Source organism: Sorex fumeus, unplaced genomic scaffold (genome assembly GCF_029834395.1).
Source record: "Sorex fumeus unplaced genomic scaffold, SorFum_2.1 ptg000019l, whole genome shotgun sequence".
In the NCBI taxonomy this organism is placed as follows: domain Eukaryota; kingdom Metazoa; phylum Chordata; class Mammalia; order Eulipotyphla; family Soricidae; genus Sorex; species Sorex fumeus.
Window position 1 is genome coordinate 37304889 of NW_026606076.1, and position 17431 is coordinate 37322319.

At 49.3% G+C, this 17431-nt stretch overlaps 1 protein-coding gene across 1 annotated transcript in view; it reads left to right on the forward strand.

Moving 5' to 3' along the window:
• Positions 1 to 17431, forward strand: part of LOC130022216 (zinc finger protein 426-like) — a 41193-nt gene that overhangs the window by 4208 nt on the left and 19554 nt on the right. Inside the window, exons 3-5 of the mRNA XM_056112969.1 lie at positions 436 to 516; positions 2241 to 2317; positions 4133 to 4190. Of these exons, the coding sequence (XP_055968944.1) occupies positions 436 to 516; positions 2241 to 2317; positions 4133 to 4190 (216 nt within the window). The remainder of the gene's footprint in view (positions 1 to 435; positions 517 to 2240; positions 2318 to 4132; positions 4191 to 17431) is intronic.

The window sequence follows — 17431 nt, forward strand, 5'->3', positions numbered from 1 at the left end:
GGAGTAATTCCTGAGTGCAAAGCCAGGAGTAACCCCTGAGCATCGCAGGGTGTGACCCAAAAAGCAAAAAATAAAATGAAATTAAAATATATATATATAAAAAAAATGGCACCGGGAGACAGTTCATGGGCAAGACAGCCAGGATCCCAGAAGGGGAAGATGGGAACAAGTTCATTTCTTTCTTAGGTTCCCACCCTATCAGATGCTGCTAGTTGCTTGAGGTCACTTCCAGTGATTCTTAAGAAACTTCATCATGACTCACTTTCAGTCTTAAATTAAAATGTGGGTCTTATGTACCTCATAACCACCAATCTGGAGCACATGAAAATTCTGTTCTTGTCTTCTTATTAATTTCCCTGGTTTGATTTGGAGAAAATTGGTTTGGCCTGTCACCTTTTTCTTGTCACTAATCCATGCCTCTGTCTCTGGGATCAGGGCAGTGCGGGGTGAAGCCTGCAGTGATCTCCTGGCTGGAAGAAGAAGCCCTGAGGCCGGGGAGGAGAGGCGTGTGTGCGGGTGAGTGTCTGAGGACCCTCCCTGGCTCAGGCCCTTCCTGGGCAGTTTGAGGGTCCCCTGAGGCACGTGAATTGCACTGCTGACCTTGGCACTGCCTCAAGTTCCTGGATCCAGGCGTCTCTCAACACTGCCCTTCACACCCCCGGACTGTCCATCACAGAATGACCCTGCGCTTTGCTTTCTTGGCTTTGTCATTACTTTGTCATTACATCTATCACGATCACGATCACAACCATCCTGTTGTTCGTCGATTACCTCGAGCAGACCCCAGTAACGTCTCCTTCATCCTAGCCCTGAGATTTTGTTTAAAAAGTGCCATATTCAATGCTCTTTCAGGGTTAAGAGAATGAGACCCATCATTGTGACTGGTATTTGGCATATTGGGTACGCCACGGGGAGTTTGCCAGACTCTGCCGTGTGGGCAGGTTACATTCGGTAGCCTGCCAGTTTGTCCAAAGTAGGAATGAGATAATAAGATGTCTCACCACCATGCTGAGAGCACTCTCCACACGCATGAAGGTACCGGCAGAGGAACAAAGGCATGCGGGTCCCGGGGCTGAGATCTCCAAGCCTGCTCGGATCAGGGCTGAGCATCCTCCTCTTATCTGTCAGGCGTGTAGAATTGGCCATGGGATTTCTGGCCCTCAGTCACCTTGTCTGTGCCTTGGCAGCTGATGTGCCACCAGCAATGTCGAGGTATCCTCTCCTGCTGGGCCCCTCCTGCACTCTCTGTCTTGCTTCCCTTTGCCCTTGGATCAACAGCATGGTTTTTGAGGATCCTAGGAATATTATTATTTTTTTGTCTTTGTAATGTTCAGCAGTTATACCTGGTGGATCCCAGGGTTTGCTTTGGGTGGTGTTCAGGGATTAGCCCATCAGTCTCATGCCAATCAGATGCCTCCCTGCTGTTCTCTCTGACCCACTAAGAAATATTTTTTGTATTACTGTTTAAATAGTAAATGAGGGAACCATCACGGTCACGGTCCTCCCGTTGTTCATCGATTTGCTCGAGCGGGCCCAGTAACGTCTCCTTTGTGAGACTTGTTGTTACTGTGTTTGGCATATCGAATACATCACGGGTAGCTTGCCAGGCTCTGCCGTGCGGGCGAGATCCTCTCGGTAGCTTGCCAGGCTCTCCGAGAGGGGCGGAGGAATCGAACTTGGGTCGGTCATGTTGGCTGCGTGCAAGGCAAACGCCCTACCCGCTATGCTATCGCTCCAGCCCGAGGGAACCATAATAAAGCTAAATTGAGCCAGAAAGATCAGGAAGGTTCTTGCTTTGCATGTGGCTGACCCAAATTGATCCGTGGCATCCTATATGGTCTCCAGTGCATCACCAGATCTGGTCAAAAAACAAAACCCTGGGGCTGGAGCGATAGCACAGCGGGTAGGGCGTTTGCCTTGCACGTGGCCAACCCGGGTTCAATTCCCAGCATCCCATATGGTCCCCCAAGCACCGCCAGGAGTAATTCCTGAATGCAGAGCCAGGAGTAACCCCTGTGCATCACCGGGTGGGACCCAAAAAGCAAAAAAAAAAAAAAAAAAAAACCCTTAAGTTAATCTGGGGATTGCTGGGCTGCTTGTGGCGATTCAACAAGGACCTTCCCTTTGCTGTGGGCCTGTTTGGACTGAGAGGTCCATAGAGGTGTCCTCCAGCTGCCCAGCCTCATTCAGCTACGTTCCACTTAACTAATTGTTCCATTGCATATTTTGATTGATTCCAGAACCCAAACCACAGCTCCAAGATGTGGCATGGCTGCAGTTTGATTTGGGAACAGGATCACCGAATACAAGTGAGCTGGTAAGATTTACAAGTTGAATATAAATATTATTATGTCGGAGAATAGGTCAGTGGATTGAACATGCAACTTGAACGGTGGGGGTTCGGGATCCATCCCCGCCACCTCATCTATGGTGTCTGGAAATCAGAGGGAGGAAATCTGGAGCCTAATTCTTAAAATAGAGAGCATTAACCCCACTTGGTACTAAAATCATTAATTTTAAAATCTAAAGAAATTTATTATTTATTATTTGTAATGATAGCACAGCGGGTAGGGCGTTCGCCTTACACGTGGCCAACATGGCCGACCCGAGTTCGATTCCTCCGCCCCTCTCAGAGAGCCCGGCAAGCTACCGAGAGTATTCGATATGCCAGACACAGTAACATAATATTATTTCTAATAATATATTATACATTTTATATTTATTTTATTTATTATATTTATTATTTGTTATTTGTATTTATTTATATTTATTTATTATTTTATATATTGTTTATATATTTATTATTTATATATAATAATATGATATTGTTTATAATAATATAATGAATGTATAATTTATTATTATTATTATATTATTACTTTTGGGGTCTCACCTGGTGATATTCAGGGGTTATTCCTGGCCCTGCACTCACAAATTACTCCTGGCAGTGCTCAGTGGACCATGCCAGGGATCAAATCCAGGACCACAATATGCAGAGTAAATGCCCTTCCCACTGTACTATTGCTCCAGCATCTTTTGGTGGGGTGGGGGGTCTTTTTGGGTCACACCCAGCAGTTGTCAGGGGGTAACTTTACTCCTGGCTCTGTACTCAGGATTGACTCCTGGTGTTCCTCTGGGACCAGAGATGCCAGGGATCGAACCCGGGTTGGCCACATGCAAGGCAAATGCCCTCTCTGCTGTGCTATCGCTCCAGCCTATGGCCTCTTTTTTAAGACTACAGAAATAACTGTGATCTTTCATTTGATCATAGGCAAGCATGATGCTCACTGTTAAACAGAACTGTTTTTTCAGCCCTAGTTAGCACAGCGGTAGGGCATTTGCCTTGCATGCAGCCGGCCTGGCCGACCCGGGTTCGATTCCTCCGCTCCTCTCAGAGAGCCTGGCAAGCTCCCCGTGACGTATTCGATATGCCAAACACAGTAACAAGTCTCGCAATGGAGACGTTACTGGGCTTGCTCGAGCAAATCGATGAACAACAGGAGGACTACAGTGCTACAGTTACAATGCAGTGGGAAAGGCACTTGTCTTGCACAGGGGCAGAAACCTGGACTCCATCTCCAGCACCCCATATGGTCCCCAGAAATCTACCACAGTGATCCCTGAGCACTGCTTAGTGTGGCCACCCTCAAAATAAATACAGACTACAAAACGAAAAGAACAAAGAGCCATTGATCCCGGAGAGGAATCCTCTTGTGGTGAGATGTTTTCAGTGGCCCCCGTGGTCCATCTCAGTTGTGTGGGGATGCAGTGTTGCCTTCACACACGCATCACGGGCTCCACAGTGAGCTAGAAGAGAACCCAGACTCAGGTGTATTTTATTCTGCTCAAAACTCAAAATTCATTGTTTTGCAGAGGGCCTTATTTCCATTTAATCTATTTGTTCATTGAATTGGAAAAAGCTTTACGCTGCTTAATAACCCTCATCCTTTAATTTTGTGCACCCATCTTAGAGATACATTAGGTCATTCCCAGGGAAGAGCCATCCACCTGTCGGGAATAGCATTTGTGTGGTGGACATGTTAGAAACCACCCCGCAGGGCTTGATTTCTTTAGACATGGAGACTCTTAAGGACTAAAGTAGTAATTGCAATCCTTCTCTCCTGTTCAACAGAGAAGCAGCCAGTCCTGGTGGGATGTCTCTGACCCAGCACAGTGTGACAAAGTCTCGAGTAAGCAGTCCTGCCCTCAGCACCATTGGGATGCCGAGACAGTTGGGACGTCGTCTGAGGTTGATCAGAATGGAGAGAGCTGCCTAGCCCCAAAGAAGCCCTCTTCTGGGAAAAGCTCCTCTGAGTATGTTCCGCACAATCCATGGACACAAAACCCCACAGTGCGACAGCCCCAAGACTGTGAGAGAAGAGCACTGTTTTTAGCGAGTCCCTCATGCCGAGAGGGCCAAAAGCATAGTCACCGTGAACAGAAGCCATCCAAGTGTGAGGAGTGTGGGGGAGCCTTCCCATGTTCTGGGCACCATGAGGTTCCCATAGAAACCCAGAGTACACAGAAATCCCAGGAATATCAACAGCAAAGACAAACATTGAATCAAATGTCACACCGGCTTGACCCTATAAATGTCCACAGAGGAGAGAAGTCAGGTACTTGGAAAGAGTGTGGGCAGCCCCTCCATCATTCCTCACACCCTATTATACAGAGGAGAGTTCAAACGGTAGAGAAACCGTATGTATGTAATGAGAATGGGAAGGCTTTTACCCAGCCCTTAAGCCTCAGTTTACTCAGGAATATTCATAGTGAAGAGAAACTTTATTTGTGCACTGACTGTGGAAAGGCCTTTCTTCATTTCGCCAGCCTTTCTGCACATAGGAAAATGCACACAGGAGACAAATCTCATTCATGTAAGGACTGTGGGAAGGTCTTTGCCTGTTATTCAAGCTGTTCTATGCACAAGAAAACGCACAACGAAGAGAAATCGTATGTATGTAAGAAATGTGGAAAGGCCTTTGCACATTACTCAAACCTTTTGAATCACGGGAAAACGCACACTGGAGAGAAGCCATACATATGTGAGGTCTGTGGGAAAACTTTCAGCTACCCCTCCCGCCTTATTAGACACCAGGAGAGTCATAAACCTCATATATGTAAAGTATGTGGGAAGGCCTTCGCTCTGTTCACAGATCTCTCTGTACATAGGAAAATGCATATTGGAGAGAAACCCCATAAATGTGAGGCATGTGGGAAGGCCTTCACCCGACCCTCAGACCTCACTGTGCATATGAAAACTCACACTGGAGAGAAGCCTTTTAAGTGTCAGGAGTGTGGGAAGGCCTTTACGAGATCCTCAAGACTTACAGTGCATAGGCGAATTCACACTGGAGAGAAACCTTATGTATGTAAAGATTGTGGGGAAGCCTTCATTAGTCGTCACAGTCTCCTTCAGCATAGGAGTTTTCATACAGGAGAGAAACCTTTTGTATGTGAGGAATGTGGGAAGGCTTACTGTTATTCTTCAAGCCTTCGTATTCACAGGAAAATTCACACTGGAGAGAAACCTTATGTCTGTAAGGAATGCGGGGAGGCCTTCTCGCAATATCAGTACCTGATTAAGCACAGGAAAATGCATGGTGAAGAGAGCCATCAATGTCAGACATGTGGAAAGGACTTTGCCACGTTTGCAGGCCTTAATCTGCATACGCAAACTCATATTGCAGAGAAACCTCACAAATGTAAGGAATGTGGAAAGGCCTTCACTCGATCCACCGCCCTTACTATGCATATCAAAACTCATACCGACGAGAATCTATATGTATGTCAAGAGTGTGGGAAGGTCTTTAGTAAATTCTCAATATTTACTGTACACAGGAGAATCCACACTGGAGAGAAGCCGTATGTATGTCAAGATTGTGGGAAGGCCTTTATTACCAACTCCAGGCTCCATCGGCATAGGAGATTTCATACTGGAGAGAAAGCTTTTATGTGTGAGGAATGTGGGAAAGCATATTGTCATTCCTCAAGCCTCCATAGTCATAGGAAAATTCACACTGGAGAGAAACCTTACGTTTGTCAGGAATGTGGGAAGGCCTTCTCTGAAATTCGGAACCTGAATAAACACAGCAAAATTCACAGTGGGGAGAAACCGCATCAGTGTCAGACGTGTGGGAAGGCCTTCACTGTGCGCTCAGGCCTCACTCAGCATATGAAAGTGCACATAGGAGTGAAATCTTACGTATGCAAAGAGTGTGGGAAGGCCTTCTTGTTCCCCTCAAGTCTTAAGAAACATCATAAAACTCATACTGGGTGAATCGGTCCCTGAGTAACAATCCTGAGTTCAGCAAAGGCCCCCTTGGTAAAAAATGTCTGGACAAGAAGGAGTACGGGGCCACTAAGTGCAGCCAGGATGGAAATAACCCCAGTAACATGTGACAGGCAATGTCAGAACAGGCCTCTGTGAAAGGTTTCCTTTAGACGAGGCGTTTAGGGATGCTACAAGGTACATCCAAGAAGGAAATAACCCTGGTAGCACATGACAGGCATCCTGTGACGTCAGATCTCTAAGAGATAGATACTTGCCTATTATCACCTGGGCTCCAGCCAGCCCTTGTGAACTTCACATGTATGTTGACTTATAATTAATGGGTCTTGGTGATGGAAGCCAGGAGGAAGGTAACTGAGTAAGAATTAATAAGCAGGTAATAAAACTCCCTCGCTCGGGCCTGTCATGGGGCACCAGTGTCTCATTCTTTACTCCAGCTCTGGCTTGGCTGTGGCCCTGGGTTGTGGGGTTTTATGGCAGGGATCAGCTGTGGTGCTACAGTGAATACATTGAAATTGGAAAAACAGCCCAAATCTCCATACTTCAGGCCCTCTTTATTTTCTTGAGACCCCACTGTGCCTTTGAGCTACAGTGTCCATATTGGGGGGTGGGGGGTGGGGACTCAGGAAACACTATGAGGTACAGAGCTTGAAAATCAGGTCAGCCATGTGCAAGCTAGCACCTTACCCTCTGAAGTATCTCTGCACTTCTATTTAGGGTTTTCTTAGGTTTACATAAGCATTTAGATGAAATATTCCCAAGGCCGGAGCGATAGTATACCAGGGAGTGTGTTTGCCTTGCACAAGCAGACCTGGGTTCAATTCCCACCTTCCCATATGGTCCCCCAAGCACTGCCAGGAGTAATTCCTGAGTGCAGAGCCAGGAGTAACCCCTGAGCATTGCTGGGTGTGACCCCAAAAAAATATATACATATATATATATTCCTCAAAAATATCTCTTAGAAAAATGGCCCTGGTAGTGGTCTTTAATAAGGTGGATTGGAGACAGTTTGTGAACTTTACTGTGCATAGAAAGCCATTTGCTGGTTCCTTGAAAGGATGGGGGAGGGGGCCCTTGGCTCAAATGTTTTCCAAAGAGAGCCAGAGAGACACTGGATCAGGAGCAAAGCTGGTAAGAATATCAGCACTGTCCCGGCAAGTCCATTTCAACTGTTTCGAATTGACCCCATTAAAAAACCATGCCAGGGCCATTTTCTTTAGATGCTAATTTTCATCAATATCCTTTATACCGATGCATATCTAATAACAGCCGGACACAGGGATACAGAGATGATGCAGGGTAAAGTGCTTGCTTGCACTCGGCTGAGCAGGATTCCAGCCTCAGTACCCCCAGAAGTTCCCTGAGGCCTTGAGAGCCAAAGAGGTGTTACTCCTGCCTCTGAAGTCGGGAATCACCTCTGGTGGTGCTCCGGGACCATATGGGATGCGGAGGATTGAACCCATGTCAATTGCATGCAAGATATAAGATATTTGTGTTCCTCTCTATGCTACATCTCAGATCCCAGCACCCTAGGGCATTTCCTGAGCCCCTCTCAGAGTGATGACTAAGTACAGTAATCCCAAGAGCTTAATAAACCCCAGCATGGGCAAAGATGGCAAGATGCCTGCATTTGAAGTTTGAAAAGAAAAAAGTATCTGGAGAGAGAGAGAGAACAGCAGGTGAGGCCCTTACCTTGCAAATGGTCAGTAGATCGATCCCTGACATCCCATATGGTCCCCCACTAGCATGGAGTGATCCCTGAGTGCAGAGCCCAGGAACAAACCTGTTCTCATCTAAGAACTTCCAAGGAAGGTAAAAACAAAGGATAGGAGGGAGCACACCAGGCCGGAGAGAATGTCGGCCAGCTGGGAGCCTGGGGCCTTCCTTCATACCCACTGTCCACTGGTAGCCTGAGCACAGAGCAGGGAGCAGCCCTCAAGTGCTGCCAGGTGCGGCCCCCAAATCCCACCCCATCTGCTCCCTGAGTGGTGAGACAGACCCACGGAGAGGAGTTCAGAGGGCTGAGCACCTGCTTTATCGGTGGGGGCGTGGCACGGCCCCCCTGCATCTCAGACACAGGGACACAGAGGGGCAGAGTCCCTGTCCACCTCCAACTTTGTAGCAAGAAGGAGAAAATGGCCTGAGGCGACCTGCTTGAACCTGGAATTGAACCTGGTCCACCCAAAGCATGGCAAGGTTATTTTGTTCTTGTTCTCTTCGTTTTGAGCAAGAAAAATTCTGAACTCACACTGCTCTGTCTGTGACCCAGCCCTTTGGAAAGGGCTGTTATAGTCAACCCCACCTGCCATCACCCCACGTTCTGAGGGTGCCCCAAGCCTCCTCTACAAGGAAGAGGGGGCATGGGTACAACAAGAGGCAGTTCAGAACCCCCCCAAGCTGGGGTGAGGGAATCTGCGATCAAGGAACTGAGGCTGTTTGGGTTTCATTTGGTTTGTTCATGGTTTGGGGGCCACCAACCCAGCAATACTGAGAGGTTCTCCTGGCTCTGCACTCAGGAATCACTCCGGCATGACGGTGGGATTGGATGGAGAGCCAGAGAAAGAACCGGGGTCCTGTGACTGCAAGCCAAGAGCCCTAGCCGCTATGCTCCCGCTGCAACGGCCAAAGTGGCTTGCTGGATCCTTAATGACCTAACGCTGAATCAAAGAAATGGGCTGGAAATCTTAAGCGTGGGAAAAGTCGGGCCGCGGCAGTTCCGCCGAAATGCCACGAGATGGCGCTGTGGAGCGTTTTCGTTGCTCTCCAGAGTCGTTTCTCTACAAATTTGCTCCCTTGGATTTGCTTCAATGCTAGGTATAGGGTCATTAAGGATCAAGCACGCAGCTTCCACAGGTGCAGCGGTAGGAGAGCCTGTGAGTGCTTGTCTTTCAAGCGGGTGACCAGAGTTCGATTCTCGCCTTCAGATCTTTGCGGGGTACATAGCTGAAACTGCCTCGGGGGGTCGAGTGGGTTGCCCCAGCTTTGTCTCTGGACCACGAGGGGTAGAGAGGATTGAACCTCTCCTGGAAAGAGTAAGGCAAGGTCAGTTTATTTCATTTTGGGGGGGGGGTTGTTTGTTTTTTTGCTTTTTGGGTTACACCTGGTGTTGCTCAGGGGTTACTCCTGGCTCTGCACTCGGGAGTTACTCCTGGCGGTGCTCAGGGGACCCTATGGGATGCTGGGAATCGAACCCGGGTCGGCCGCGTGCAAGGCAGACGCCCTACCCGCTGTGCTATCTCTCCAGCCCAAGTTTATTTCATTTTTTGTTCTCTTCGCTCTGAGCAAGAAAAATTCTGAACCCACCTTGCTATGCCTGTGACCAAGCCATTTAGAAATGGTTCCTGTTACGGGCAACCCACACCCCATCACCCCACATTCTCAGGGTTCCCCAACCCTCTAATACAAGGAGGAAGGGGGCATGGAAGAAGATACAACTCAGAACCCCCAAAGTCTGATGAGGGAATTCGCCATCAAGGGACTGAGGCTGCTTTGTTTTTATTTTCTTGTTTGTTTATGGTTGGGGGCCACACCCAGAGATGCTCTTCGGACACTATTGGCTCTGCACCCGGGAATCCCGCCAGTGGTCACGACTGGGGGGACCATATGGGGAGCCAACTGATGGATGAAGGTGATGTGAATGCAAGAGTCCTAACGGGCTCAGCTACTGCTGCACCTGTGGAAGCTGCGTGCTTGATCCTTAATGACCCTATACCTAACATTGAAGCAAACCCAAGGGAGGAAATTTGTAGAGAAACGACACCAGGGAGCAACGGAAACGCCCCACAGCGCCGTCTCGTGGCATTTTGGCGGAACTGCCGCGGCCCGACTTTTCCCACGCTTAAGATTTCCAGCCCTTTTCTTGGCTTTAATGTTAAGTGCGGGGTCATTAAGGATCAAGCACAGAGCCTAATGCCTTGGATTGAAAACTGAGCCAGGAGGGCACTTGCCTATATGAGGCGATCCTGGCTCTATCCCTGCACCCAATATGCTCCCACGAGCACCGTCAGGAGTGATTCCTGAGTGCAGAGTCAGGGGTAACCCCCGAATATCGCTGGGTGTGGTCCCCGAAACACAAAAGCCTCTCACGAACGATTCCTTCACGCCAAAGCGTGGGGATGCCGAGCTGAATCTTGCGTCCACCACCTTCCTCCACGGAAAACCGCGAAGGTGTGGAGACAACCAGGACAGAAATCATTAGCGAACGGGGTCTGCAGGCAAAGCACTTACCACGCTGCTGGGGGTTCAATCCCTGGCACCGGGGTCGCCCCCATGCGAGGCAAGCACCTTCAATGCTCGGTTATCCCTGCACCATCTGAGGCGACCTGCTTGATCCTTAGTGACGCGCAGGTTAACGTTGAAAAAACCAGGGGCTGGAAATCGTTAGGTAGGAAAGTTGGGGCCACGGCTCTTCCACCGATGGACCACGAGAGGGCGCTGTGGGACGTTAGTCTCTCTCACCAGGGATGTTCTCTTTTTTTTTTTCTTTTTTTTTGGGGGTCACACCCGGGGATGCTCAGGGGTTATTCCTGGCTCTGCACTCAGAAATTACTCCTGGCGGTGCTCGGGGGACCATATGGGATGCTGGGAATTGAACCCGGGTCGGCCACGTGCAAGGCAAACGCCCTACCCGCTGTGCTATCGCTCCAGCCCTGGGATGTTTCTCTTAAGTAATGTTCATCCGTGATCCTGACCTTTCCTCCAGAACCCAGTATAGCTCCCCAGGACCCTCAGAATTTCTGCAGAAAAAAAAAAAGAATTTCTGTACAGAGGAGCTGGATCCTCATCCTGATCCATAGCCCATAGCGCTGATTGGCCAAGCTAGTGGCTCTGGCTTCTTTATTTGGGGTGTGGGCAGTGGGTGGCTGCAACAGATTCTTGGGGGGCTCAGGGAAATTAGATGGTGCTTAAATGAAATCCAGGATGAGCACAGAAGACGACTGTACCTTCCCGCAGTACAAACTCTTCAAATCGACCCATTCCTACAGGTCTCTAGCCCCGTCATCCGCACACCCCTGCTCCCCACATTTCTGAGGGTGACATCTTTCCCCCTCCCAGTGAGTTTTGGGGATCCTATACATATGAGAAGTCCCAAGTCCTCTGTTCTCTGTGGAGGAGGGTGGCAGAGGCCAAACTCAAATCCAGCATCCCCAAAAGCTTGGGGGGGGGGCTGGAGAGATAGCACAGCGGGTAGGGAGTTTGCCTTGCATGTGGCAGACCCGGGTTCGATTCCCAGCATCCCATATGGTCCCCTGAGCACCGCCAGGAGTAACTCCTGAGTGCAGAACCAGGAGTAACCCCTGTGCATCGCCAGGTGTGACCCAAAAAGAAAAAAAAAAGCTTGGGGTGAAAGTACCTACCACCAGAGAAGTCAGGAGTGGGTTGAAAAGAATTTTGATTAAAACAATAATAATGAGCCTAAAAACCGTGCAATCTCCTTCTCTGGAAATTTTAAATACACCACTCTGTCAAGGATTTGTTTTTTATTTGGGGGTTTGGTGTGGGTTTGCGGGGCTCTGGGGGCCCTTATAAGTACTTGGGATTGAACCACAAAAAAAATAAGGTTATTTTGTTGTTATTAAATAACCTTAAAAATAAGGTTATTTAGTAGTAGTTGTTCCCTTTGCTTGAGCAAGAAAAATTCTGACCCGACTTTGCTCTGTCTGTGACCCAGCATTTGGAAAAGAGTCCTATTATAGTCAACCCCACATGCCATCACCCACGTTCTGAAGGTGCCCCAACCCTCTAATACAAGGAGGAAGGGGGCATGGAAGAAAATACAACTCAGAACTCCCAAGGTCTGGTGAGGGAATTCACCATCAAGGGCTGAGGCTACTTTGTTTATATTTTCTTATTTGTTTATGGTTGGGGCCACACCCAGAGATGCTCTTGGGACACTCTGGAAACCAAATGGCTACCACCGTCCTATGAATGCAAGGCGAGTGTCCTTACCTCTCAGCTACAGCTGAAACCGGCCGAAGCTGCGTGCTTGATCCTTAATTATCCCATACCTAACACAGAAGCAAACCCAAGGAAGGAAATTTGCAGAGAAACATCCCTGGGAAGCAACGGGAACGCCCCACAGCGCCATCGCGTGGCGTTTTATCGGAACTGCCGCAGCCCGATTTCCACATGCTTAAGATTTCTCCAGCCCTTTTCTTGGTTTCAATGTTAAGTATAGGGTCATTAAGGATCAAGCAGGCAGCCTAGGGCCATGGATCGAAAACTGAGCCGGGAGGGCACTTGCCTTGTATGGGAAGACCCGGGTTCTATCCCTGTACCCCATACTTTACCCCAAGCATCGTCAGTTGTGATTCCTGAGTGCAGAGTCAGGACTAATTCCCGAATATTGCACACACAAGGTGTGTGGTCCCCGAAACACAAACAAAAGCCTTTCGCGGAGGATTCCTTCATGCCAAAGTTGGGGATGCCGAGCTGAGTCTTGCTTCCACCACCTTCCTCCACGGAAGACCGCGAAGGTGTGGGGATGCCCGGGACAGGAACCGTTTGCAAAAGGGGGCTTAGAGGGAGAGATTCTACTGCGGGCAAAGCACTTGCCATGCTGCTGGCTTCAATCCCGACACCGGGGTCGCCCCACGCGAGGCAAGCGCCCTGGATGCTCGGCTACCGCTGCACGGCCTGAGGCAGCCTGCTGATCCTTAGTGACCGCAGGTTAACATGGACGCAAACCCAAGGGCTGGAAATTTTCAGACAGGAAAGTCGGACCATGGCTCTTCCGCCAATGCACCACGAGAGGGCGCTGTGGGGCGTTCCCATTTCTCCCCAGGGACTTTTCTGGTTCCACTCCTGGTTCAAACCTTCCCTCCAGAACCCGGATAGCTCCCCAGGACCTTCAGAGTTTCTATATATTCTTTTTTTTTTTTTTTGCTTTTTGGGTCACAGCTGGCGATGCACAGGGGTTACTCCTGGCTCTGCACTCAGGAGTTACTCCTGGCGGTGCTCAGGGAATAATATGGGATGCTGGGAATCGAACCCGGGTCGTTCGTGTGCAAGGCAAACGCCCTACCCGCTGTGCTATCTCTCCAGCCCCCTACCTTCAGAATTTCTGCAGGAAAAAAAAAAAAGAATTGCTGCACAGTGGAGTCAGATCCTTGTCCCGCTCCATAGCCCACCACGCTGATTGGCTAAGCTAGGGGTCCTGGCTTCTTTATTTGGGGTGTGGGCTATGGGTTACTGCAACAGTTTCTTGGAGGGCTCAGGGAAATTTTATGGTGCCTAAACCGAATCCAGAATGAGCACAGAAGAAGACTGTGCCTTCCTGCAGTACAATCTCTCCAAATCGACCCATTCTTACAGGTCTCCAGCCCCATCATCCCCACACCGCTGCACCCCACATTTCTGAGGTTGTCATCTTTCTCACTCCCAGAGAGTTTTGGGGATCCTATATATATGAGAAGCCCCAAATCCTCTGTTCTCTGTGAGGAAGGTATCTGGCATCTCTAAAAGTTTGGGGTGAAAGTACCTGCCATCAGAGAAATTGGGAGTGTGTTAAAAAGAACTTTTAACAGGGGCTGGAGCAATAGAACAGAGGGTAGGGCATTTACCTTGCACGCTTCTGATCCAGGTTCGATTCCCAGCATCCTATATGGTCCCCTGAGCACTGGCAGGAGTAATTTATGAGTGCATGAGCCAGGAATAACCCCTGTGCAACACCAGGTGGGACCCCCCCCCCAAGAAAAAGTAGTAATGAGCCTAAGACTTCCTTCCAGGTAATCTCCTTCCTCAGAAATTCTAAATACACCATTCCGCCAAGTTTTTTTTCTTCGGAATTACTCCTGGCAGTGCTTGGGGGACCACATGGGATGTCAGGGATTGATTCCAGGTCAGCCACATGCAAGGCCCTGTGCAAGGTCAACCTAGTTCGATCCCCGACATCCTATATGGTCCCTCACCAGCCAGGAGTGATCCCTGAGTGCAGAGCCCTGGAACAAACCCTGAATCCTGCTGCCTTGGTCCCAAACAAATAAAACAAACCAAATAAAAATAGTCCTGAGTGCAGGGTCAGGAGTAAACGTGTAGCATAGCTGGGTGAGGCCCGAAAACACAAAGAAAGAAGTGAATTCTATTCTTAATATGAAAAAGAACATCTAATTTTACAACTTTTGGGACTTTACCCGGAGTAAAATCATTTTTATGATGGCAACAGAGGTAGTACAGAGCATGGGATGCCTGCCTGGGATGAACCCACCCAGGTTCAATCCCCATCAGCACAAAGGGTCACGGTCTGGTTATGGTCCTCCCGTTGTTCATCGATTTGCTCGAGCGGGCCCAGTAATGTCTCCATCATGAGGCTTGTTGTTACTGTGTTTGGCATATCGAATACGTCATGGGGAGCTTGCCAGGCTCTGCCATGCGGGCGAGATACTCTCGGTAGCTTGCCGGGCTCTCCGAGAGGGGCGGAGGAATCGAACTCGGGTTGGCCATGTTGGCTGCTTGCAAGGCAAACGCCCTACTACAAAGGGTGCTAAGCCTTGATGGCATGATCAATGAGCACAGAACCACGAGTAACCCCTGAGCATCTTTCTCCACCTGAGAGCCTCTTGTTGAAAGTATTCCAGAATGTGGGGCTGGAGCAATAGCACAGCTGATAGGGCATTTGCCTTGCACGCAGCCGACCTAGGTTCGATTCCCAGCAGCCCATATGGTCCCCCAAGCCACCAGGAGTAACTCCTGTGCATCGCCAGGTATGACCCAAAAAGCAAAAAAAAAATATTCTGGAATGTTTCACATCTAAGAACGTCCAATGAAGGTAGGAACAGAGGGACAAGAAAGAATACACCAGGCCAGAGTGGATGCCGGCCAGCTGGAAGCCCGGCGACCTTCCTTCATACCCACTGTCCACTGGTAGCCTGAGCACAGAGCAGGGAGCAGGTGCGGCCCCCAAATCCCACCCCATCTGCTCCCTGAGTAGTGAGACAGACCCAGGGAGAGGAGCTCAGAGGGCTGAGCACCTGCTTTACTGGTGGGGGACACGGCACGGCTCCCCTGCATCTCAGACACACGGACACAGAGGGGCAGAGTCCCTGACCAGTTCCTATTTTGTAGCACGAATGAGAAAACCAAAAAAAAAAAAAGAAAAAAGAAAAAGAGATACCCCCAACCCCCAGAAAGAAATTCAAAGACTGGTCATGTGTCATAAATTATGGTGTGAAACTTTGCCTCTGTTGATTTGACCTCTGTTGACTGTATGACCACACCTACGTGTAATTATTTCCCCAACCCCTCATGCTTGGGGTTTCAATTAGGCTGTAACAGTGAGCTGGGGGGTCCAGAAGAAGAATGTAGGGGGAGGCAGAAGCAGGAAGGAGAAGTGTGAAGGAGCAGGATTGCGGGGGGGCCCGCTAACCACTCTCCGGCCCGCGGAAGTGGCCCGAGGATTGATCCGATGGTGTAAGGAGGGACCAACCGAATGAACACGAGACACAAGAGACAGAGTGCAGTTTAGAAACAGAGAGAAAAAGAGACAGACTTTATTGAGGGATACAGGCTGTTTATATAGGGTCTGGGGCAGCCCAGTCAGGAGCAGAAGCAATATAACCATACACGATAAGGTCAGCAACAAGAGTTTTACCTAGCATTCAAGGTAAACATTTGTACATCAAAGGGTCTTATGGCAGTAGATGCATCCTGGAGGTCACTATAGATAAGGCCAGATAAGATAACTGTCAGCCTGATGTATGTGGCTATGGATCAGGTATCCGCTGAGGTCAGGAAGTCCCTGGGAGACTGTCACCAATGTCCCTAACATGGGAATCATGGCCAGGGTCTATGAGAGGGCTCTTGGCTTCCCACACAGGATCCAAGAGGAGGATGAGGGGCATCGGGGAAGGGGGATCAGGTGGAGGAGGGGATGGAGATGAGACTGGAATAAACTGCACTGACACCAACCAGCCTGGACCTTGTTTTCTCTGTCCGACACCGCCATCAGACTCCCGTGGGTGGGGGAAGTGGAGTGAGACCACCAAACACAGGCAGAGAGAGAGAGAGAGAGAGAGAGCCACCAAGGACTTTCCTAATTTATTTTTTGAATACAGTGCTCGGAAACTTGACCGGTGAAACAAATTCTTTTTCTGTGGGAATAAACATCATAGACGGTTAGCAGAGATAGTACAGTTGATACGGTGCTTTTCTTTCAAGCAGCTAAGCTGGGGTCAATTCGGGATAGCACACTCGGTCCCTGGCAGCATGCTAGGAATGATACCTGAGCTCACATACAAAAACAAGCCCTGAGCACTGCGTGCTGTGACCCCAAACTATAATACAAATATATATTTAAAAATTCCTGTGCAGGGGCTGGAGCAATAGCACAGCGGGTAGGGTGTTTGCCTTGCACACGACCGACCCAGATTCAATTCCCAGCATCCCATATGGTCCCCTGAGCACTGGCAGGAGTAACTCCTGAGTGCAGAGCCAGGAGTAACCCCTGTGCATTGCCAGGTGTGACCCAAAAAGCAAAAAAAATTAAAAAATAAAAATTCCTGTGCAAGGGGCTGGGGCAATAGTACAGCGGGTAGAACGTTTGCCTTGCATGTGGCCGACCCTGATTCAATTCCCAGCATCCCATAGGGTCCCCCTGAGTACCGCCATGAGCAATTCCTGAGTACAGAGCCAGGAGTAACCCCTGTGCATCACCGGGTGTGACCCAAAAAGCAAAAGAAAAAATTCCTGTTTGAAGGGGTTGGATAGAGCAGCTGGTGAGGTGCTTGTCTTGTACCAGCCAACCCAGGTTTGATTGCCTGGTATCCCATTTGGTTCCCTGAACCCCTGCCGGGAATGATCCTGAGTGCAGAAGCAGGAGGAGTAATCCCTGAGCACTGCCAGGTGTGTCCCTGGACAAAAGCAACTAAAAAATCAATGAATTCAAATAAATAAATCAAGCGTGGTAGCCAATGGTGATTCTAGACTGTATTATGAAAGGGCTCGAGCACACCCTGGAAATGCCCAGACTACTTCTTGCTAAGATTGCCCACCTGTCTGCACGACCCCCTGACTCAACACAGCCCTGACACAGTCCCCTCCCCCGCCAGGGCCCTGCATTCTCTTAAACTTCTCTATCTCCCGGGACCCCCCAGAACCTACTGGATGCGCGGGGAACTCGTGAAAACCAACAGGCTTCGCCAAATG